General features: G+C 38.6%; 1 protein-coding gene across 7 annotated transcripts in view; it reads left to right on the top strand.

Annotated features, from left to right (window-relative positions):
- Positions 1-25026, top strand: part of palm2akap2 (PALM2 and AKAP2 fusion) — a 408244-nt gene that overhangs the window by 230094 nt on the left and 153124 nt on the right. For 5 of the 7 annotated variants that reach the window (XM_062971855.1, XM_016991073.2, XM_016991071.2 and 2 more), the window contains exons 6-7: positions 2609-2710; positions 8542-9213. In XM_062971855.1, coding sequence (XP_062827925.1) covers positions 2609-2710; positions 8542-9213 — 774 coding nt within the window. The remainder of the gene's footprint in view (positions 1-2608; positions 2711-8541; positions 9214-25026) is intronic. The other 2 variants (XM_062971856.1, XM_008103436.3) reach the window with 1 other exon arrangement.

The following is a 25026-nucleotide window of genomic DNA, read 5'->3' as shown; positions in this document are numbered from 1 at the left end:
AGAACAGGGGTGAGACAACAGGAAGTAAGAGAAAACTATCCTTTGGAAAGGAAATTCATTCCTGAAAGAGTTATCATGGGGAAAAGGTTTCTCACCTGAAGCTTTATTATCAATCCTTGTTTCCACAATAAGCCACAACAAGCCACATTTTTCAAAATCCAATTAGCACAGAGACAGAAAGTCAGGTGAACAGGGCCACAGGCAGTTAAATAAACACCACAAGGATGTTAATCCTTCCCTATGCTATTCAAAGTGCAATGCCTGGAGTTACACTAGGACCTCATAATACGGGCAGGCAGTGGCAGCACTGTTTTTAATAGTGAAGCACGGAGGCAATCATTACACCTTGCTTCGCCAGCCAGTCAGCAATCCCATGAAGGGAAATGAGGTCCATGTGCAGTGCACACGGCTTCCCTCCACCGCCCTGCAGTCCTAATGTTTCACCCTTGTTGAGTGATGTGGTCATTTCAGTGGCCCTGATGGAGCCCCCAGTGGCGTAGTGGGTTAAAGCCTTGTGATTTGAAGGTTGGGTTGCTGACCTGAAAGCTGCCAGGTTCAAATCCAACCCGGGGAGAGCGCGGATGATCTTCCTCTATCAGCTCCAGCTTCATGCGGGGACACGAGAGAAGCTTCCCACAAGGATGGTAAAAACATCAAAACATCCGGGTGTCCCCTGGGCAATATCCTTGCAGACAGCCAATTCTCTCACACCAGAAATGACTTGCAGTTTCTCAAGTCGCTCCTGACATGAAAAAAGTGGCCTTGATTGGTGTATAATACTTTCCCCCCCACAAATCAGTGCAAAAATTGAGTCTAAATGTATTTGTTTTAAAACTGAATTGAAGTTTCAAATGTTTGAGGAAACAATTGTGAAACAGACAAGACACAAAGATTTGTTCCGGTATGCTAGAATGAAGTAGTGAAGATTTGTGTCAGTAATTGACTTCATATTATTTAGTCAGTGACATGATGTATTCCTTTTGCCTATCCAATTTAGCAGCCTAGCCCTATATCCTGCCCTGTCGTTTCTGAACTGCCTTAAAACTCCACTAATTTAGCCAGGAAATGACCCGAACATCAGATAACTGTGATCTGAGTTTCTGCATTTAAGACATTTCTGTGTCATAGAAATGGCTTGCTTACTTCTGTGGGCTACTTAAAAACCATTTGGAAGAAGAAATACAATTAGGTTTTGTGTAAGATTGAAATGTCAGCCCTATGGTATTTCCCAAGTGAAATGCAGAGCTGGAATGAACTCTGAAACTGAGCAGGGAGACAATGACTTTGGCCAAAGAAGCTACCAAGCCCCAGCACTGCTTTCAGTCCAACCTGTTCACAGCACTGGTTGAGGCAGATAAAGTTTATTTCAAGCATCAATATTTTACAGAAATTTAGTTATGCAGAAAACATCAAAGTGCATGTGAACCATAATTAATAAATATGTGGTCTTATCTGAGGTCTATGTGACCAGCATAAGATATATTAAGGATTTGCTTGATAAATACGTTTCTCAGGGTCTGGCACTGTCTGTAGTCCTGACATCTGGTTGTTGGCCCTGAGCAAATAATATTGCAGTTACAGCATTTCTAGCATAGAATAACTGACAGAGCTGAGCAAGTACAGGCCATGGGGAGACGTCAGCTATTGTCAAAATGGAGTTTATCAAAATCATTAAAGCAGATCAGCATACAGTTGCCTCTTTAATTCTTATTTCACGCTGACGATACCTCTCTTTGCTGCTACTGTGAGTGTGGAAGCTAATCAGCACTACTTATGACTATTATTTATTTATTTCTGACATGACATGACACATTACTTTTGCCTGTCCAGTTTAGCAATCTACCCTATATTCTGCACTGTCATTTCTAAACCACCTTTAAAGGTGGCTTCAATAGTTTAGCTGGGAGGAGACCTGAGCATAGATAATTGGGACCAGGCTTTCCCCATTCCAGAAGGTTCTGTGTCTTCAAAAATGCTTGCTTACCTTTATTGGTTGCTTAAAAACCATTTGATATAAGAAGAAAAATCAATTTTACTGTAGTAAAACCCCATGAAAATATTATTAGCTATATCCAAATATTAATGTTCCTAAGTAGACTCATTTAGCTATAGAATAAAATTAACACATGAACCAAGTTTCTGGATAAAAGTCTATTACTTTCACTACACTGGACTATAACTAAAAACTACAACTTTATACACACCTTAAAAAGAGGAAGCTATAATTTGTGCATTATAATTTGTGCATTACTTGATTCTTCATGTTATGCATGGGTATTTGTGTTTCTTTCTTTTTTTTCTTTTCAGAGGTCACTGACCTGATACAATCTAGAACCTCCCAACATGGTTTTGTGTGCACACAACCAAAAATATTTTAGTCATCTGGCCTTTCTGTCCCAACACACACATACACACACTCCTCGGCTACTGAATGGCAGTCAGAGCACAATGAGCCTGCTTTTCGCTTGTTTTGATCCAATTATTTAGGACAAAGCTTTGGGTGCCTATTGTTCAGGGTGATAAGTTAGGAACTCTGCTGTCTAAGCAGTGAAGCCTCTGGGGTCCATAAGGCAATCTCTAATTCCATTTCTCGTTCTCTAACAACCAGATGCAGTAAATTACATATACTCCCAGATCCCCGAACTCACAGCCCTGTATTCACGAGCAGCAGAGTCCGTTTCTGGGAAAGACAGGACAAGCAGGGTTACTGGTAAGTCTCAATGGAGCACCATTTATTCTTTCAATCAATAGAATAGTTGTTAACATCTTGGATTTCCTGGGACTAACACCTAGCTGTATTTTAAGCAGGAGGAAACAATGGAATTACTTGACCTGACTAGTGTGCAACCTAGAGATGTTTCTCCATGTTCTGTCTATCTATTTGTCTTCTGTTTATCCATCTATGTTTATTCATTGACCAGATAGTTAAAGCTTCTGTTATTTAATGTGAGAGAAACATCCATATACATTTTCAAAAAAGAAATCTAAAGCATTTAGTTTTTCCTGCTTGAAAAGGCATTCATCAAGAACATTTTTGATAAGCCTATTATGCAAAGGTTAACATCAACCTGAGTCTAAAAGAAGTTGTTAAATGTTGGTGAGGGCAAGAATAAATAACACTAAGCTGTCACTGAAATCAATGGTCATGGGGACAAAGGATTGTCTAAAACCTTGCTTTTATGTTTCTTTTATTCAAAAGTTCCTTTGGATTTAATGCTGCTTGATCCAAAGAATTGCAGTCTGCATGCCATTGATATACTCATCTTACCTCTTTACATCACCTTAAATGTAAGATAAAGAGTGAGTAAATAAGGAACTCCACAACGTTTCTTACATACTTTCCTCCACACAACCAACTGAGAACATAATTCTACAGAAAATGTAAAGAGAAATATTAGAAATATTGTGAAAAGGGCAAGGGGAATATATTAGAGCTGGGGCAAATGTTCAGACATATTGGGGGCACAAATCTTATTACAGTATAGGCTTTTTAAAGACATCAATCTTAAGAGTGAGTTAAAATTTTCTAACAAATGATTTCTATGATACATAGGCTACAGTCTTAAGAGTGCAAAGAAGCTATATTACAAACTTCTCACTAAAGTCACTTCATTCCTATAATGTGAGTGGATGTACAACTGCAACATTATGTGTGAAATGCACAAAATTAATTCTCAGTTTGAGATATTCAGGTGGCTCATACAAGATGATATTGTGTTGGTGGAGTGGTACACAAAGTAGTTTACTGGTCTCACACAACCTAGAGATTGACAAATCAGAACTATCCTTGGCTGTTGTCCATCTATTTTGATAACCAGGCCCTAGGGACCAAAGCTTGGAAACTTTGTTCACTTTTGGGCAGGAGAATTGTAACCAGAATCCCATGACTAACAAGGACATACATCCTGCATGATTTTGAGGATTGTATTCTGTCTCCCCTAAAAATATTTTCAAACTCTGTGAAGAATGAAGAAGAAGAGAGAACATCTTCCTTCCTCAATTGTAAGTTTCCAAAGGTCATCTGACTAGCCCCGTGACTTTGTTAGAGAGTCAGTCATCTGGTCTAATACATACAGTGCAATTTTTCGAACAGCAGTTGCTAACTTTTGGCCTACAAGTTAGATCTAGTCCCAGTGGTTTTGCCTTGCTTCTTCCAGTGCATCTATCACTTTTTAATCAAGGTTTGGTAACACGGTATATACATGTTCTTCACAGTTTCATTTTTAAGGAAGAGTATTAGTGTGTCTTCTTAGGATTTTTTAATCTACACTGTAAGATTGCAACAACTCTTCAGGAAATCCACTGTTTATCTCTTCTCCTCTGTACCTTTAAAATACCTTACTTTCAGAGAGGAATGCATACATCTATTTCCAGTCCATATCAGTTTCTCAAGTCTTCACTCATAAATGGATTTTATCTTGTTTTTGACATTAATCTGTGTTTTAAAACAGATCAGTAGCAACGCTTGTGTTTACATATTTGAAGATATATTTCTAATGTATTTTCCCTTTAAATATGAACTCCTAAACCTATTTTATCTGAGAGTACTCAAAATATTATCTCAAAAGGACATTTGAAAATATGCATTGACACATGTATTAAGCTAAGAACCATTTTCAAGATGAGAACTTGAGATGAGAAGTGTGAACTCTGATCGAATAGCTACAATCAAACTCATACATTATACCACTATGTGCAGGTCAGGTCAATGCACATCAGAATTTGTAGATACAGAACGATTTGTATAGCCCTCCTTCTAGGTAATGCAGTTTTGTTTACAGAGTCAACAGTATTCCAGAATACCAAAATTAGCTAATACCAATGTAGTTTAGAAAGCAAAGTTAAAACCATGTTGCTTAACTTGTCTTCAGGAACCATCATAATGCAGTGGTTTGAGTGTTGGACTAGGACTCTGGGAAATCTACTGGGTGACCCTAAACTAGTTCTCTCCATCAGTTTTGGAAGAAGGCAATGGCAAACACCTCTGAACAAATCTTGCCAAGAAAACTCTGTGATAGGGTCATCTTCAGTCAAGTGTTAATGTGAAGACACATAACAACAACAAATCCTGTGTCATACCAATGGACACAAGAGAGGTGCCCGGAAGTAACTATTCAGCAATAACTAGTTATTGCTAAATAGGTGTTTCCCCAATAAGAAATTACATTACAATTTTGCATTAATGAGAAATAATTTTGTTCTTTTGTGGTGCAATTCCCTTGGGATTCCCATGAAACAATATAGCAAATTCACCCATAACTGGTACCAAGCACACAAGCGGTCGTGCTTCCTTGACATTTGAAAGGAAACAGAGCATGATAGTAAAATCTATTGAAATTGCAAGATTCACATAAAAAAACCTCTGTCCCTCTGAACAAGAACGAAAGACTTTTACAAACTCGATCACACAGAATCTCATCCAATGTAAATCAGTCCTCTTTCAAATGAACCTGCTTGTTACAGCTGCTTCTGTCTACTGTTTCTTTATTTACAGCTGTCTATTCACATATTTGTTTTTAGAAAATGATTCACACTCTGTGTTTTTTCACAAATAAACCAAATTCTGTGAGTTCCGCTTAAGGTAGAATGCAGTTATGGGGGAGAGAATATAGTACTCTGAAAAAGAGTTACCTCTTCCCTCTCAAGGTGAATCTTCCTTATCATACATCATTAAAATGTGTAGATTAAAACATCCTCATTGGTACCACGGAATTTAGCCACTTGTTTCGGAAGGTGGCTCTCAACCTTTCTCTCTTACCATGACAAAAATGAAGAGGACACCTTTTTGCTTATACTTACATGTTTACAAGGAAAACTTGAGTGAAAGATATCCAAATTGCAGTGGTATTATTTGACGTAAACACCAGTACACAAAACATATAACTCCACTAGTAGCTGGGAACTGTAAATAATACTGTTGGGTGTAAATGTTATTGCTCAGCATGCCAACACACAAAGCAACTCATAAAATGTGACTTATTGGAAAACACAATGATAGAGGAAGGCCAGATTTTTGGCCATAGTTGAAATTGCATCTCCACAAGGTGTACTACCAGTTGAGAAACACCAGTCAAAGTGTTTTAGTTCCTTTTTGTATTGTTCACTCTCATCATTTATGTGATAAAGAAAGAAAATAAGAAAAAAATGTGTTTCCTAGCCATGCTTTGAAGAAAGGATGACCTTAAGGAGAGTAACCCAGCAGCATACCATATTAATATTCTCAGAGTGTCAAAACTGCATGTAAAATTCTCTAGCAGTGATATTGTGATGTTTTCAAGTATTGGATGTATGATGAGTTGGGCAGAATAGTCCCAGAGTTTTCAATTTACATAAAAAAATACACATGAATATATCATTGGATTGAGATGTGGGTAGGGTCCACAATATCTCTTACGCCCCCTTCCTATGGATGCCAATTGTATATGTTTCCCTTAACAAGGTTCCCATTCTGCAAAATCACACAAAGCATCCAGTTAATGGCACTACTTTCCTGAATGTGAAGGTGAATTGAGACTAATTAGTAGATCCTCTCATCCATGGCTTGGTTTGCTAATCAGGATGCTTAGAGTAGAGAATAAATATCATATGCAGCTAAAGGCTAGCACAAAATGCTAAAATTCCTTGGTCATATTCTTTTAAAAAAAAAACAAAACCCTAACATTAATGTGCAAATTGGGCTTTGTTTGGATAAGGGGGCAGAATATACAGAGGCTAAATATTTTCAATCTTGCAACTGAATTGTTTGGTGATGCTGAAGAGAGTAACTGAAGGACACATCCAGGCTATGCTTGGGCATTTCATTACTACATCCTCTGTTTTTTTAACTCGTCCCTTTTCTCAGATTTAGATCAAGAGTAAACTCTGGAGCCAAATCATCTTTGTTAGTCTTTGTAATTATACCAAGCAACTTCTCAAGCCCTCCCTCCATGCCATACTGTGCTTTTGGAGTAAGAAGGCAGGGGGGCACAGCATTGTATACTTTAGTACTCTAAAATCAGGGTATCTCCTAGAATTTGTTGCTCAAGTGGAATATCTCAAGAAGGTTTATATTTCTTCTTTTGCTTGCATATATCAGTAACTACTGGTGATAGGATTGGAGTCGATATAAGGCACTGAAGATAAAACCTGAATATTAGAACTCTCTTTGTAGAAGTGTTCTGGCTTCTGAGACTATTCCAGAAAACATTGGCAATATCACTATATCTCTCACAGCTATAAATTGCCTTACTGATTAAAGCTGAGCATCTTGGAAAACTGTACCATCCTGTACTATCTCTGTACATTTGCAGAATTATGCAACACACACTCAGCCTCAACCTACACAGTGGTGCATGTGTTAAAATACATGTTCACGTCCTGACCCTAGGTAGCAATAATTGTAAATATAATCTCCACCTTTTCACATTATGCAACTTTTCTTGACGTGGATGTCAAATGGCATCTTCCCCATCCCAGTGCCCTCCAAAGATGTTGTAGAACAAATCCCAGTATCCCAACTTTCATGACCATTGGCTGCATCTGCTAAGAATAGATAGTTGTAGTGCAAAGTACCTGAAGGGCTCTGTGCGAGGGATAACTTTTCTGTGGCACTGAAAAATACCTGAAGGAACACCTGAAGCTGCTGAAGATATGCTATGTCAATGAAAGTTCCCACATATCCCTCAGTACTATACGCTATTCAAAACAATTAACAAGTAGTTCTGTCTATTATTATTATTATTATTGCTCTAATGTGTATATGTTAAACCAGAAATTTCAACTGTTGCATGATCCATCATTGGAGAAACGTGTGTGGGTGTGTGCTTGCCTGCAGCAGAGGAGACAAGAGGGATCAGAACCAGCTGCTCTTCCAATAACCCTCCTTCCCTCTCTCTCTGTTAGTCTCACTCTTAATCCTTTCTTCTTTTTTGCCTACTTTTTCTTCCTCCACAAGGCAGAAACTGACACCCCTTTTCTCCTCTTCCTTGGCCTTCCCCAGCAGCAAGTGCAGACAATGTTAGTTGGAAAAGCTTTTGACTTGCTGCTGCTGTGGCTGAAGGGGGCAACAGGGAATGAATGAAAGGCACGACAAAATATTTCATTTTATTTATTTATTTACTACATTTATACCCCACCCTCTCTCACCTCAAAGGGGACTCCATTTTCTGACAAATCTGAATAACTAGTTTGGCCAAGATAGTGAGAACCACTGCAGCGTAGTGCTTAACATGCCCCATGGATACAAGTTGGTAGGCCTGTCTGTTTGTTACCTCCTTCACCTAACAGAATGTCTTGAATGCAAAAGAATGTGAGGATGGAATTTGTATGGCTTTGCAGAAAGTATGGCTAGCACCAGTTGCATTGACTGCTCTAGAATAACACTGCTTCTCTTTGTAGTATCCACCACATTTCTAACCTAGAATGCTTGGCACTGTAAGGAACAGCTTCTTTGGGCACAGTTTGTCTATCTTCTTTGGGGGCACATCTTGTCTGTTTGGCAATTAACCATTCACATGCTTTTTGTTGTTGTAACATGCACTTCCTCTCTTCTTTCCATTCAAGCTTTGTACAGCATGGAAATTAATGTGGAGAAAGACAAACAGACAGGGGAGACCAAGATCCTCTCTACATCCCCCATTGGCCTAGAGGCTGCCCATCAAAGAGGAATCAAGGTCTATGATGATGGTACCAAAGTAGTCTATGAGATGCACTCTGGAGGCACAGTAGTAGAAAACGGAGTGCATAAGTTAAGCTCAAAGGATGTAGATGAACTTATTCAGAAGGCTGGACAATCAAGCATGAAAGGAGGGACTGTATCAATCGCAGATGGGACCGTGAGCCACACAAAAGAACAGATTCTTTTCAAGGAGGCAAAACTTGAGATGGTGCACAAATCCAGCAAAAGGCATTCCGCGAACCCTCGACACCAAGAAAAACTCACTGGGGATGAAGCCAGTGTGGATCACCCAGTAACAATGATATTTATGGGTTATCAAAATATTGAGGATGAAGATGAAACAAAAAAGGTGCTGGGCTATGATGAGACAATCAAGGCCGAACTGGTCCTCATTGACGAAGATGATGAAAAATCATTACGGGAGAAGACGGTGACCGACGTCTCCACCATGGATGGGAACGCTGCTGAGTTGGTTTCGGGGAGGCCCTTGTCGGACACAACAGAACCCTCCTCGCCAGAGGGGAAAGAAGAAAGCCTCCCCATGGAAAAGCTTCCAGGTACAGAAAAGAAAAAGCGCTGTCAATGCTGTATTGTCATGTGACCACCTCTTCCTTTCTTCCTCTTCTTCTGAGCAATTCATGCTCCATCACTCCCTTAGAGCTCACTGTATTTTTTTTTTCTAACTGCAATACTGTGAACTGGAAGTGACTGCCTCCATTGCCTTGCAGTTGGGTTGCTCTGTTGTTTTTTTTCTAATTCTTCAAGGGAGATGAATCATGAAAAACATGATTTCTCACCAAATGCACTGTTTTGGGATTTTTCTTTAAGGGTGAAAGGTAAACAAAAGTGAACACACAAACATAGAAACACTTTCATATTCAAAACAGATCTATCTATATCTATCTATATATAATATATGAATATGCATACGTGGATGTGTGTTGATATGCATATTTATGTATTGCATATATTTATGAAGTGTATAAATGTATATGAAGAATTTTACTTTATATATCAAGCAGGTATGATCAGTCTCCAAGGATTTTGCAGGACTCTTTTAAGTTTCACGTACATGTGAGCCTTAAACTGCATTTTAATGTTGTTTTTTAACAAAAAAAATAGGTTTTATTTTTTACTGGGGCCAGGACACTTGGTCATCATGATGTTTTGATATCACAAAATTCAGGCCCTTCCTTCTATAATGGACTTCACAGCTTGTTTTATTCTGAATTCTGGAAGTTATTCAACAAGTTTGCTGTCATAAAATCTCCAAGAAATCTACTAGGATTTTAGTTGGAATACCATCAGGGGAAGGAAGGCCACAGACAATAGGTTAAATAACAGACTTGAAAAGTTCCTTTTTGGAATTAAAACCCCTCAAAGCCTCTGGTTAGCGTTGGTTCTAGCCATGCTGGCTGTGGGTTTCTACAAAGTGAAGTCCAGTGTGGATTTTCCAAAACATATTGCTGCTACAAAACCTCCCTTCATGTTTCCAGAGTCTCCAATGGATTTGTACACACGTTTCATTGAGAGACTCTGATGTTTCCCAGCAGTAGCTCTTGCCAAATTGCTCCTGCTTGAAGAAACTTCAATACTGGGCAATACTGTTGGCATCAATGGGACCTGTATGCACGCAAGTGTATCTTGGATAACAGCCTTGGTGCTTATTTTGTGACATGGAAGACAACAACATTGGTCGTATTCACTGATGTAACCAAAAGGTGTTTTTTACTTCTATTTCTACCTAGAGTGGTGGTTCATTTTAATTTGGTTGTGGGGTTTTTTAATTTAGTTTTTTTGGCCTTGTCTAAATCTTCCAGCTTACAGTATTGTGCATCTGTTACACCTCCCTTCATTCAAATTGAAATAAACATGCCATGAAAATGGGATCCAGCAGCTGCCACAACTTAAGTGTAGGGCACTAATTTGAATGACTTGCCTTTAAGTAACAGTGCCCTACATATGTGCCTGCTTGCTGCAACCATGGAATGTGAAGTATTCTTTCGTCGTTTACCTAGAATATGTACCCATGATAATGGTCATATGATTGAAAGTGTTCCTAGAGAAAAATGTCAGAAAAATGTCATTTTTTTTCCTCTAAGGGAGAAGGATCTAGTGCTCAAATTATCATATAAGTATTATCCAAACATGGAGGTGTCACTTTTGACTCTGAAAACCAGACAGAGAGGTCCACGGCTTCCTGTGAAGCAAGCTCTGTCGATTTGAAGTAGACAGTCTTTAAGCATCCATAGAGTACTTCAGGGAGTACTCCTGCCCAAAAGCGGGGATCATGTTTGGATATTGGCTTTTCACATTACCCATATCCACAAAACAACTTCACAGACCCTACTACTTAAAGCAATTCAAGACTAGTTTGTAAATCCAAATAACTGGAACTTCATTTACTTAAGGTGGCTCAAATATTAGTTGTTTATTTGTAAAGCTTCAGTAAAATATTCTTTGGGTTTTGTTTTTCAATTTCACCAAGAAGAAATGTTCTGGGAATCACAAAAGTTTACAAAAGACAAGGGTCATCTCCTTGTCTGATTTTTCTCATTTGTCATGTATCCAGACATTATATTTCCCAGGACTGGGCCCCAAGAGAGAACAAGAGCAAGTCTTGGGCTACATGCTGCCTCTTTATCATTTCTTCACTATGAGTTTGATCATTATTTGAGTGTGAGATGGTATTAAACTTCTGTTCCCATCAGCCAAGGCCAATGTTGCTGGTGGCAGGGATGATGGAAGTTATGGACAAACAACATCTAGAGAAGTAGTTCCCATTCTTTAGTCCTCAGTTGTTTTGGACATCAACTACCAGATATCTCAGCTAGTTTACCAGCTGTTAGGAATTGTGGGAGAAGTCCAAAACACCTGGAAAACCAAAGATGGGGAACTACTGATTTAGAAGGTGGCTGGCTATGCTAAATCCTCAAGAAATTTTAAGCTCTAACTCTCTTTCACCAAGCTAAAAGTACATCATTTGAATTTTGAAGTATTTTCTTAGCCTAGAGAGGATTCTGGGGTGTTTTAGATTATGAAAATGTCCCCTTTCCACAGAAGTCTGTGTGCCTACAAAATCTTGTGTTCCATTCAACGACCTAGTCCTGGAAGACAAGATGGCATAACAATAAAATCGGGAGGGAATTGAAAACAGATAAAATGAAATGAAACATATGCTCCTTATACCACAGGGTGTACCTGGTCCTCTTTAAGTCCAGCTGACAGAATATTATCTTTCACAGATTGCTGAAATTGCTCATTTCTAAAATACATTATGTCAAAAGGAAGAAAATATACCCAATTCAAAAAGACAATAAATTTGTCATTTTTTTTCTCCTAGCCATTTGTGAGTCATTTGAAAAGCTGTACAGGAAAAATAGATAACATTAAACAACTTTTTTTTCAGTTGAGTAGGTGGCAAGAGCATAGCACACCTACTAATGATATAATTATTTGCTAATTTCATGCTTGCAGAAAGCAAAATGTAATTTTAGCAGTCTTTTTCTGTAAGAAGTCAGACTATTTACAGATTGGGCTTATTCCATGCAAAATTCACACATAGTGTTTTTGTTCAAAAACAGAGGGATTTTTCTCAGCACGGTTTTCTGTGCAGAAAATGCTGTTTCCTGAGCAGAAAGTTGTGTAATTATGGATTCAATTTGTGCAAAATTCAGAATTTTTTGCAGTGTGACTTGTATGCACAATAAGTCCTAAACTGTGGAGGTTCTCACAAATTTTTCCTCATCAAAGTTTTCTAACACTCAAGAACCACATTTTCAACCATTTCTTGAACATTCTTGAACACTGTAGGCCAACGTTTCTGTGGATGTTTGGTTAAGCATCAGTCTTGGAGGCTGAAGTGCCCCATTGTAGTGAAGGGAAAGCAGAGGGTTATAGTAATTCCCACATTCAAATAACATCAAGATACACCCCTTTTTGGTATTCACTTCTCCCCGTAGTAGAATGAGCAAGAGATATGCAAAGTCAAACAAACAAATCTGATTATATGAGCACAGAGATCACTGCCATGTTCTACCTAGGGATACTTAGAAGAGAGATGATCATTATTATCATTTTTAATCAATTAATGTGTGGCTAAATTTAGAGTTGCACTTTCCCAGTCTGCACTCTCATTTGATGTCCATTAAGATTGTCTTCTAATAAGCCTTTGTTGATGTAAATCCAATATTGGCATTGGTTGTATTTGGTTACTGCTGATGATAAGTGATCTTCCTCAAGGTAGTTGACATGAAAACACAACTGAGGGATGGATTCTGGAAAGTGCAACTGATTGATGGATGAATCCAATGTGATTTGAGGCTCATGGAATATAGTAGACTAATTTACTACAGAGACCCCACCTATTAACCTGTGTCCCCCTTGCATTTCTTGAAAAGAAGTTCCTGATAAACTCTAAATTGGAAAACATAATATAAAAATTAAATTCAAATTAGAAACCAAGCCTCTTCTGGCATTAAAATAACTTCAGCAAAGGAGAAATTTCATAAGATTTTTTGGGGGAAAAAACATAAACCCAATGTCAATCTTCTTGCGGACTTAGGTTTTTTTACCCCCAGTTTCCTTGTTCTCTCTTGGATGGTGCTTTAACTGTAACAACATCATGTGGAACACAATTTTCTGAACTCTTTTCCTTCTGTGCCATTATGGGAGATGTCACTGCACAGTAACTTTCCATATAAGGAATACTAAAATGAACACAGTGGGGTTTACAAGATTATACCGCACCCTGTGTTTAAATACATTTACTTAGTAGTATATTGTATTTGTGTTCTGTTAAACTTACTTCAACATTATGTGCTTAGGATCACAGCCCTGAAAGGATAGACAACACTGCTGAAAAATGCAATCTCACTCTTTTTTTAATTAATAGAGCACTGGCTTTCAAATCACTGCTTGCAAATATCACAATTTAAGAAATCAAGCAAACAGTTTGAAACGAATTTATATAGGCACAAAGTGATTACCAGTGCAATCTTATAACTGTTTACTCAGAGATAAGCCTCGCTGAGTTCAATGGGACTTTCTGCCAGATATGTCCATATAGGATTGCAGTGTCCAACAGCCCCCATATTTGCTCCACTCATTGTTAATGGCTCCTGCATACTTGTTTATTATTCAGTCTCCTTCATTTGTTATTACTTTTAATGCAGGGTAGGAATTATCCAGTCCTCCAAATGTTGTTAGCCTGCAAGTTCCAGCCTTCACAGCCTGTGGCAAAGAATGCTGGAAATTGCTCCACAACAACATTTGGAAGACCTTAAGATGATCACCATGCTTTCATGTGACAGATCCCATCATTTCCTTATAAATGTAAAGTCCATTTTGTTAGGAAATGTGTTTTTCACCAGCCTGCCATTTCAGTTTTTGCTACTATTATTATATTCAAAACCAATTCAGCATTCTCTTTAATTATAATATCTTTTATATAGCATAACAACAAAACCAAAGGATCTATCTAGGCAACATTTCAAATTATAATTCAGTGAGAAGGAAGCAAAAATTTGGGGAGTATCTATTTTGTTACTATTGTTTAAGAATTTGTTTCCTAGGTACTAAAATAAGACAAGCGGCTCACAGCAATTTCATTCATTTAGCATCAAAATACGTTCAGACCAAGTTAGTGAAGGAGATGAGGGAACTACAAAGTTTAATGCATAATGGTTAGAAATAGAGCACAAGAAATAGACATTTTTGTCAGATACAACAGAAAACTGCATTCCATTGATAACTGTTTATATTTTATTAATGCCCTTGACGGCCCAGCAACCTGTATTTCCCAATGACTGGAATGCCAATGTTAAACTCCCATTTTAGAAGGTTATCGAAAATGAATTATTTCCTACTCATCAAAGACTAGTTTCAAGCACAATAATTGTTGGCAACAGCAGACATAATTCAACTAAAGTTAAGCATATTTACATTCTATAGAAATCAACAAGTAGATCTTAAGATGCATATACATTTTCCTTGCTGTCCCTAATTTCTTCTAAAAGAGTTTTAAACCATCAGTTTGTTATTTTCCTAAAGGTCTTAATTCGGTCTAATTTCACTAAACTTGAACCTCATTGAAATCAATGGAACAAATTGTTGTTGATGGTGATGTAACAGCATTCATTTACCTTTGACATTTCTTCCAAAACTAAAATTCAACTCAAATTTCCAAAGTTGAAACAAATATATAAATATAGTGCATTGAGTTTTTTAAAAGGCAAAAATCTCTAAAATGTACACTATCCATAGAATTAAAAGAATTTGAAACAATGCATTAAAAAGACATGCGATAAATGTCAATAAAATAGCACATCTGGAGTCAGTTCAGAATAGAATTTTTTTTTACTTGTGGATAGTAAGCGAGAGCCATCCTAATCTCCCTAAAGAGGGTGTTCCACAGCCTGGAAGCAACCATCAAGTAGGCTTTCTCCCATAGTTTCTACCCGACCTACCTATGAAGGTGGTGAGACTGAGAATAGAGTCTTCCCCCATAGACAGCAAAGTTTAGGAAGATTTCCATAATAGGAAGATTCGGTCTAGTACTTCATACATAATAGCATATAAAGTTAATCCTGATTTATTTAATTTACACCACATCTAACATGGTTTGCATTCAATCCCTAACATGTAATGCTGGCCAGACTCCTGTTGGGACTTTACACTTTTATAACTGGACAGTTGACAAAGTGCTTGGACTTTTTGCCAGCTTATGTGATAAGGTCACTGAGAACATCCTGCACAAGTGTTGACCTGGGTTGGGCACGACTTGGCAAGGTTTCCAGGAGGATTTGTGGGCCCACATCTACCCTCTACCCACCAGACTAAACACACGGGTTCCCTTTCCAGTCCCAGAACATAGCACTAAAAACGAATGCAACCTCTTAGGTCTTGCCTGTGTATTTATATTTTGTCTGATTCCATGAGCAAGATTACAATTATATGATCTAAATTGTCAGAAGCTGACCCATTGATTTCAATGTCAGGTTATGGTTTGATTGCTTCACATGAAAATACATGGGGCAAACCATACCATATGTGAAAAGGAGCAAAATGATTGGGACACTATATTCTGTTAGGGAATTCATAGATTTCAAAATTATTTCATTTTTTTCACTCACTCTGCTTTACGTCCAAAAACAAAATAAAGTGTTTGAAAGTACAAGTAGAAATCAAAGCAAAGAAACTCATCAGTGTAAGAGTCAGAAAGAAATTTCATAACTTGTTTTCCTAATAGTTAGTAATCATCCAGATTACACAATTTTTGTCAGTTTTATTGTTCTACTTCAATGGTTTTTCCAAGTGAAATCTGGGAATTGTAGGGTTCGGTGGCAGTTCAAAGTCTATAGTTCCCAGCTGCAAGTCTGTAATAGAAATATGGGTTGAGTATCTCTTATCTGAAATGCTTGGGACCAGAACAGTTTTTATTTTGGCATGCCTGTATTTGCATATACATACATAATGAAATATCTTGGAGTTGGGACCCAAGTCTAAATACAAAATTCATTTAGGTTTCATATGCTCCTTATACACTTAGCCTGAAGGCGATTTTATACAATATTTTAATAATTTTGTGCATGAAAATGTGTACTATGAACCATCAGAAAGAAAGGTGCCACTATTTCAGCCATTCATGTGGACTGAAATTTCCTATTTTGGATTTCAGAATTCCAGTTAAAGGATGCTCAGCCTGTATGCCCTTACAGAGCTTAGGTTTCTATATCTGCTTAAACTATTCCATGATAATATTCAATTCCAGCACAGAAAAAACACAGACAGAAAGGATTACATTTGTGAAAGCTTGGTACAGTTAATGTTTCGCCTTAACTTTTTGTAAAGAAATTTTAAAATACAAGAGAAAAAAATCTTTTCAACACCTTTTCCTAGGATAAAAAAACAACCTGTACATTTTTATATTTTGTATTTTCAAAGTTTCTACAGATTTACCTTTGTTTTCATGAAATCTCGCTCACTCTCTTTCTTTGTGTGTCTCTCTTTTCTTGCTACATTACTACATCCTTTTTCTGATTCAAAAGAAAGAAAGTAATGTAAAAACACAACCACCATGTTGACCAAGCATCCCCTCTCGATTAAAAGAACATCAATACAGAAAGAAAATAATTACAGGGTTGTTGGGTTGTTGTTTATTTTCTATTTTGGTTTCCTGTGACTGATGTACTGTATAGTATATGTTTACATAAATCCTCCAGTTTGCCTTTGTGATATTATCTCAATGAATGACAAAACTAGGTATGATGTACCATTGGACAGATTGCCTTAGCACTCTTTTTATTTTAATCTTCTCCTGAGCTACTCCCCAACAATGGAGGCTGGGCTCCAAAGCTGCATAAGCACAACATTCTCTTTCAGTCTCCTTTTTGATTCAAAAAGACATACCTCTGTCTTGGGAACAGAAACAAGACTTCATAATATGGGAATTTATGTGTAAGCCTCCATCAGCCATAAGCATCCCGGCCCTAGTCATCTGGTTATGATATTTTATGTTGGTCCATATAGGCAACCATTAATGGCAAAGTTGGCCCCTGTAGTGCTGGACAGAAATTTAAGTGTCTATACTTGGAAAACAAAGCAAACAGAAACAAACATGAACATTTGAACAATGTCCTTATTTGTAGAAGAGGGGAAACTGCTGAATTCCTTCATCATCCAATTTTTTCCCCTTGGGTAAAACAAGAGTTTCATTTGAAGTGTTGCATAAATTTTTAAAAATAAGTATTTTGAATATTTTAGACAATGTGTGTGTGTTGCTGTTCATCTTGGCAGCAGTGGCTCTCCTATCAGGCTGGATCTACACTGCCAATGTAGACTCATATAATCCAGTTATCTGGAATCAAATAAGCAGATTATCTGGAATCAAATACTGGGTTATATGGCAGTGTAGATCCAGCCTCAGATAAATCACATCAGTTCTAGGACCTCATCACATGGGGCCAGGGCTCTATCCTATGACACTTCCAGGACGGAGCCAGGACGACCCTGCCAGAGCCCATCACATGACACAGGGCTACTTCCTGCAAGGCTCTGCCCTGACTCCTTCCTGGAAGCATCATAGGACAGAGTCCTGAGAACATGAGTGCTTACCCATGTTCTCATTAGCTAAGCTGGGGACAGTGCAAGGGGAAGCCGGGCAGCAGCGGATTCCCCCATGTGATGGGGAAGGGGAGATGTGGGGAGCTTAAGGACAGTTTTCCCCCACTGCCCTACAGATTTGTCCCACTTATGTTGCCACTATGCCCTGTTTTAGGACCTCAATGTGATGTGGCCCCTAGCCACAGCATAAGCAATGGTAGGGCATAGGGACGGGTGCCAGGGCAGGATCATCCCTGGCCTGGCCCTGAATCCTATAGGTGGGTCATAATGCTGTTAACGTTTACAGTCAACCCATTCCACAGAAGGTTTAATGCAGTGCAAAGGGCCTTCTTGTTATTTAATTTATCCTAAGTACAACTCCTTGGGTTGTGTCGAACTGAAAGAGAGAAACTAAACTGAAGTTACCCTTTGTGATTTATGACTCAGTGGAGACCTAAAGAGGAGATCTTCCAAATCCCAAGGCAGCACTTTGACCACTGCACCACAATGCCTATCATGTTTCTCTCGTTGCTATTGTATGTTAAATCTGTTTCAACAAAACCAGTCAAGAGTTGGTCACAAACCTTCCTGTCCAACAGACTTAACTGCACTGCACTGGCTTTTATTTTGAGCTCTCCTTTCCTCCCCTAATGGAATAATTTCAAGAAGAAAACACCTCAAATCATTTCCAGAGACCATGCAGCTCTACTCCACTCCCTTTCAAACAATAGTACATGTTATGCATACCATAATCTGTATTACAAGTTGGGTTTTTAGGGCTGAAAATCAGCATAAAGAGGGACAACTCTGATCTCTTTAAGAAATTACTAGAAGAGCATATTTTAGGAGATGTTATTTCTTACCTGGCTTTATGATACACAACACTTCTGAAATTCCCTCTCATGGTTGTCATGCCCCTTGAAGTTGTTTTGACCTAAGGTGATCCTATCACATGTTTTTCTTGGCAAGATCTGTTCAGAAAAGGTTTGCTATTGTCTCCCTCTGAAGATGGGAGAGCATCACTTGTCCAAGATCACCTAGTAGGTTCCATAGCCAAGCAGAGATTTGAATTCTGGTCTCCAGAGTTGTAATCAAAGCATAACACCACAGTGACACTATACAACCACTAAACAAAAAGTATTTCTCTCTATACCCACCCCACAACGATATTTGTTTCCTTTCATCTACATAGTGGTATTTGAAAAAACGCAGAGATCTAACTTAGGGTTTAACTAGTCATTCCTTCATCTTAGAGGTTCAAAAATTCAGTCATCCTCCAATCTCTCATTTTTTGAGAGCAGTCTTGTCCAGGCAGGTTGCCCAAGCAAGTGAAGTCAGGCAAGAGTCTAAAGACAGTGGAGGGCGGACCACAGAACAGCAAAACCATTTATAATTCATTCTGGAATTTGCACATAGAGAAAAGGCAGCAGCTATGTTAGGGGAAATCCCAGTGAGCTCTGTCAGTATCGACCTCTGGTTCAGGTCAGGAGGAAAGTAGAGACGAAAGGACAGAGAAGAAGGATGTGAGCACAGCCCACATCTCCTGTTGAGCCCTGTGCACAAGTGATTCTAAAGAAAAAGAGTGGAAGAACACAAAGCCCATAGAGAGTCTCCAATAATGACCCACCAGCCAAAATTTGCAGCAACCAGACTAGTAGTCCACTGCATGTACAATTTACATGGTTGAAAAGGGGGAGATCACTCTTTCAATGGGGATTCAGTAGGACAAGTATAGTAAGGATGAAATTGTCAACAATAGCTACAGCTCATGATGGCCACATTTTTGTAATGGTACTCAATTTTTGAGAGAGACAGTGTGGTTAATGCATTGGACTATAACGCTGGAGACAAGAGTTCAATTGACTGCACAGCCATGAAAGCCCACACACTCTTGGCCCCAGAAAACATTGTGATATATTTGCCTTAGGGTCTCCATAGGTTTTATGACTTTAACCTGATGATTTAGAGTTACATGTTCCTTCAGCAAATGTGTGTCCCCAAAGTTGAAAAAAATGAGATACTGCTATTGTTGATGTAACAGTTGTTCTATTAGCATTTCAAAGACTCAGGACAGCTTACAAAGGTTAAAACAGCTAAAACTAAGGTATATAACATACACAAGTGTAAAATCTAAATTATCAGTAAAATTAAAAGCCATTAAAAGTGTAAACATTACAATGAAGAATAAATCTAAGCCACACAGTGCATGAAAGGCCAACTTCACCTACATGTGAAAGAACAGCCAGGAAGTCGTCAGATTAACTACTCTAGGAATGGGGTTCCGGAGTCTGTTCAAACTCATTTTCACCAAGAGCCACATAAACTTTATAGTCGCCTTCAAAGGTCCATTTATGAGGTTCCCCCATCACATGTGGGGAAGCGTCGCCATGCTTCTTGTCTGCACGGTAGTCCCGTTGTTCCAAATGGAACACGGGGAGGGTCCCGTGTTGGCGGCACAGCATCCTAGGATGCTGCCTCTCCAGTTGAGCAATGGAGCCCCACCAGAAGTGAGGCTATGTTGTGTAATGAGCAGCATGGAGCTCTGTCACTCAACTGGAGTGGCAGCACCCTAGGAAGCTAAAAAAAATATTACTAGGGTTATCCACAAAGTAGATTACGTTTTTGGAATTAAAAATGAACAAAGTACAGGAGAAAACATTTACCATATGCAGTTGAAAGCCACACCCAAATGCCACATCTCACGTAGTCGCCATTCAAATCTAGCTACTTAGCATAGCGATGAATGAGCTTTGCAACTCCTTACCCACTAAATTCTGCCGCTTGCATCCTCAATCACTTGTTTCCAACAATGGGGGCGTGGTTGGCAATGCAGCGTTTTGGCAACGCTGCGCAGCTGCAGGAAAGGGAGACTGGCTGGTTGAAGATGCAAGCGGCAGAATTTAGTGGGGAAGGAGTTGCAAAGCTCATCCATCACTATGGTAAGTGCCTAGATTTGAATGGCGACTATGTGAGATGTGGTATTTGGGTGTGGCTTTCAACTGCATATGGTAAATTTTTTCTCCTATACTTTGTTCATTTTTAATTCCAAAACATAATCTACTTTGTGGATAGCCCTCGTATGTGATGAGGTTCTGTATAAACTGTATAAACGTAACTGTGCTGCCCTAGCATTGAAAGCCTTTTGGGTCACATAAAATGATGTGATGGGCCAGATTCGGCCCACAGGCCTTGTGTTTGACATGTGGGGCATAGAAGCAGCCACCGAGAAGGCTCCCTGCGATGTTCCCACCTGATGTACCTGTCATGGCAGTGGGACAGAGAGAAGAGTCTCCTCAGATTGCAACGGGGGACAGATCCATACAGAGAAAAACCGTCCTCCGCATAAGCTCAACCTGAGCTGAATAAGTCATAACTAACACATGGAATTGTGCCCAGAAGCAGACTGGCAGTTGAGCTGCTGCAATAAGAGAGTTAGGAGCTTCTTGTAGCCAGACCCACATAATGTGTTTCTGGAAACTCATTTAAACTCAGAATAATCAAGTAAGGGTGTCTATAAGAGGTTTAGCAGCAAATAGCAAATAGTTCCCAGTTTATTTACTTCCCCGTCAAGTTTACTGTATTTTTACTCTTGGAGTAAAAATAGATGGAAGGAAATTTGAAAGGAAAAACTTGAAGTCAGGAAAAGGGTTAAGCACCTCTCCATCTCATCCACTGGTTCTTCCCTGCATCAAATATTGCAAGAGCTTGGAAATGTTAGTTTTGCACTGCAACTCCCAAAAGTCCCCTGACAGCATCTCTATTCTGTTGAGGACTGGGATCTATATTCCAAAAAGTACCCTTTTCAGGATCTGAGCATTTCAAAAGTGAGACCCATATAGGAAGCTAGCTGTGAATACTTCAACGGTTGTTCACAGCAAGTTCTTTGGATACCAAAAGTACGTAGAACTGTGACATAAAATAATGTGGTAACTTTGCAAACCTGGACAGGAGCACTCCATTTCTCAACTTTTTGTTGTAAATCTCATTTTTTATTTAAATTATAGAATTTTCCTAAACTCCACCTATGACTTACATATAAATGAGCATAAGTATATTTTTATGCAAAATGTCATCCACATTTGGATGATCCACTTCCTGCTGTTGGAATGGCACACATGACACTTGGTAGATCAGTTGAGAAGAAAAGCATCATGAGGGAAGGTGACAGACCTTTGAGAGGTAAGTCATCATATGAGGAGGTAATATAGCCATGATCTGTCAACCTCCTTTCTCTAAGTATTTGTCTAGTATTTAAAAGACTTCCAAAAGTTGCTGAGGTAAAACTTCAGCTGTCCTCACCACTGACTATGCCGGATAGAGCAGATGGGAGTTTAAGGTCCACATTTCAGAATTATAGTGCTATTATTCTGCTTCAACTGCCATGGTCCTATGTAATCCTGGAATTTGCAGTTTGGTGGGGCTGGACTGTTTTGGAAGATAACTTTGAATGTTAAAGCACAAATCCTAGGGGTCCAGCATATGGAATCAAGGCAGTTAAAGTGGAATAATAGCACTATAATTCTGTTGCATGAATCTCACTCTGGATGGGGAAGGCCATGCAGTTCCTCACTCCTGGTTTAAAGATATTTAACTGGAGCCATCATCTCTATTTTATCCTTTTGGAGGTGTTTCACTTATGCCGAGACTGTACTGTAACTTTTTTTTTAGTCCTTGGGTCTCAACCCAGATATAGATGAATTCTTCTGAATCTAATTGGATATCAGTGTTCAAGAAACTAAAACAATTTAGATCCTTTCTTTCCCTTACGTGAGAGAGAGAAAATGGTAAGTAGTGATTTTCCCATGATCCCATTTTCATGAAAAAGAAGAGCCCTCCTTTCTTAATGCTTGCCTCTTCTGAATCTCTCTCATCGACACAGGGCTCAGTGACATAAATGTTTGGAAGGCCCAGATCCTAGACCCATTTGACAGTAAGAGATGATCTTGTACTCAAGGCAGCTGCATTCTGGATAAACCATTATAAGATGATGATGATGATGATGATGATGATGATGATGATGATGATAATTTTGTATCCCACCTCCATCTCCCCGAAGGGACTCAGGGCAGCTCACATGGGGACAAGCCCAACAGCACAAGTTAAAACACAGAACGATCAATTTAAAAAATTATAACTACATAAAACAATAAAAACACATCAACAGAATTAAAATCAGGATGATGATAATAATAATAATAATAATAATAATAATAATAATAATAATAATAATAATAATAATAATAATAATAATAACTAAACATTCAGAGGGTAAAATTGTGTAGAACTCTGAATAGGGCTCCTAGGAGGTATAAGGGTGATCAAAAATAGGGACGAATCACTTGGGGAAATCACACATTCTTAGCCCTAGAAAATAGGAGTCACCTTACAGTTACCATAATTAACAAACAATTTGAAGGAACGAAACAAGAAATAGAATGCAACTTTGCTCATTCATCTTGCCAATAACAGGGACAGCATACCTAGCTACCCAACTGCATGGTGTAAACAGCTGCAGCCTTTTTTGAAAGCTTCAGCCATTATTTGTCCTGAATCACCTAAACTTGCCTTCTTTATTTAGGTCAGTGGTTCTCAACCTGTGTCCCTCCAGTTGTTTTGGCCTACAACTCCCAGAAATCCCAGCCAGTTTATCAGCTTTTGGGATTTCTGGAAGTTGGAGGCCAAAATATCTGTGGACCCACAGACTGAGAGCCACTGATATAAATAGTGCATGATGCATCAGGGTTCACCCTCTAATATTTCACAGTTATAAACCTAGATACATGTAGGTAAGCCATATCAATGTGTAGCTAATATGGCAATAATGAGAGAGAATTACACACTAGAAGAGGCTGTGGCAGTTTGCTTTTCCCTGAGCCTAACGGGAAGGGTAAGGTTCTAGGAGGAGTGAGAAACTGGGATGTTATAAAGGCAGATGAAAATGTTGAACTGTAGAGGATTGATTGGGATTATTCATGCCAGATTGGGATAGTTAGTAGCCATGGGCTCAGCCATAGTTCAGCTGCCATTCCAGGTAACTTCTGTACATAGACTGTGAAGGGAGAACCATATTCTCTCTCCCTTTTGGGAAAATGTCTTGAGCCATCTCTGGAGGATGCCAATCAATATGATAAGATTTGAAGCTATAATTCAGAAATCTTAAGACTACAAGAGCCTTGCCACAAGCTTCAATAATGTGAACTCATTGAGGGCGCCATGGGGATGCCCCTTCTGGATGCTATGAACCACTGTAACATTTAACTATATATACTGCTTAACCAAAACTCAAGTTCAGACTTCAAAATTTAAGACAGTTTTAAAAAGCATATTGTACAAAGCAAATCCAAAATCAAGAAATGTGTGAAGCATAACTGTCTGAAACTGAATGGCATGTGTGATTAAAAGCCAGAGGTTTCAATATGGTTTTCAGCACATTCAGAATTGGAGGATTAAAAGTATACAGAACCCCTCAGCCAGTATAGCCACTGATCTTAGCTTTTGTACACAACTTCTGTACATGGAATAAGAATTGTTCTTTCTTGGATTTGGCATCCAAAAAGAAACTTTTCCAGATGTTGAGCACAATGCGAAGCCTACTGAAACGTACATAAGCTCAATGGCACTCAATGTTCCCATAAACTAGCATGCAGAACAAAGTGAGACTATCAGTCCAGCTGGTTTTTATACATGAAATGGGGATGGGTGCCATGTTGTCCTCTGCCTCCAGCAAGTAAATGATATCTTGAACCAGGCCTTGTAGGGATTGCACCCCAGAGCCTAGTCATAAACCCATTTACTCCCAAAAACTGGTGGGTGACTTAAGTGTCTTTGCCTCAAAATCAATGCTCTTCGAATCACATATGCACAGTTTGATCTGATGGAAGTTTACTAAAGATTCACTGGATCTTGTTCCCAACATATAATAGTAGCAGTTCCTAAATAACACTATGTACCACAATTTTTGTTCCTGGGTTATAAATGTCATTTCCTAATTGGTTCTGTCATAAAAACATAGAAAAGGTTTATTAAATTGCAAAAATTTTGTTTTGCGGGACATCCTGCAGCACATTTTATTATAGTTTTTCAATGAATATCTCACCGAGTCTCAACCAATTCCATAGTTTGTGACAGCCACAAAAATGACATTAATGGAGTATAACAACTACTTTCAAAGTAAGTACTGCACAATTAAACAGGAAATAACACTTTCAAACCAGGAACAGAACATTTTTCAAATTTTGTTAGATAGTGTAATTCTAAAAAGACTGATT

This window comes from Anolis carolinensis, chromosome 2, assembly GCF_035594765.1.
Source record: "Anolis carolinensis isolate JA03-04 chromosome 2, rAnoCar3.1.pri, whole genome shotgun sequence".
Lineage (NCBI taxonomy): Eukaryota > Metazoa > Chordata > Lepidosauria > Squamata > Dactyloidae > Anolis > Anolis carolinensis.
This window is presented reverse-complemented; position numbering and strand designations above follow the sequence as displayed.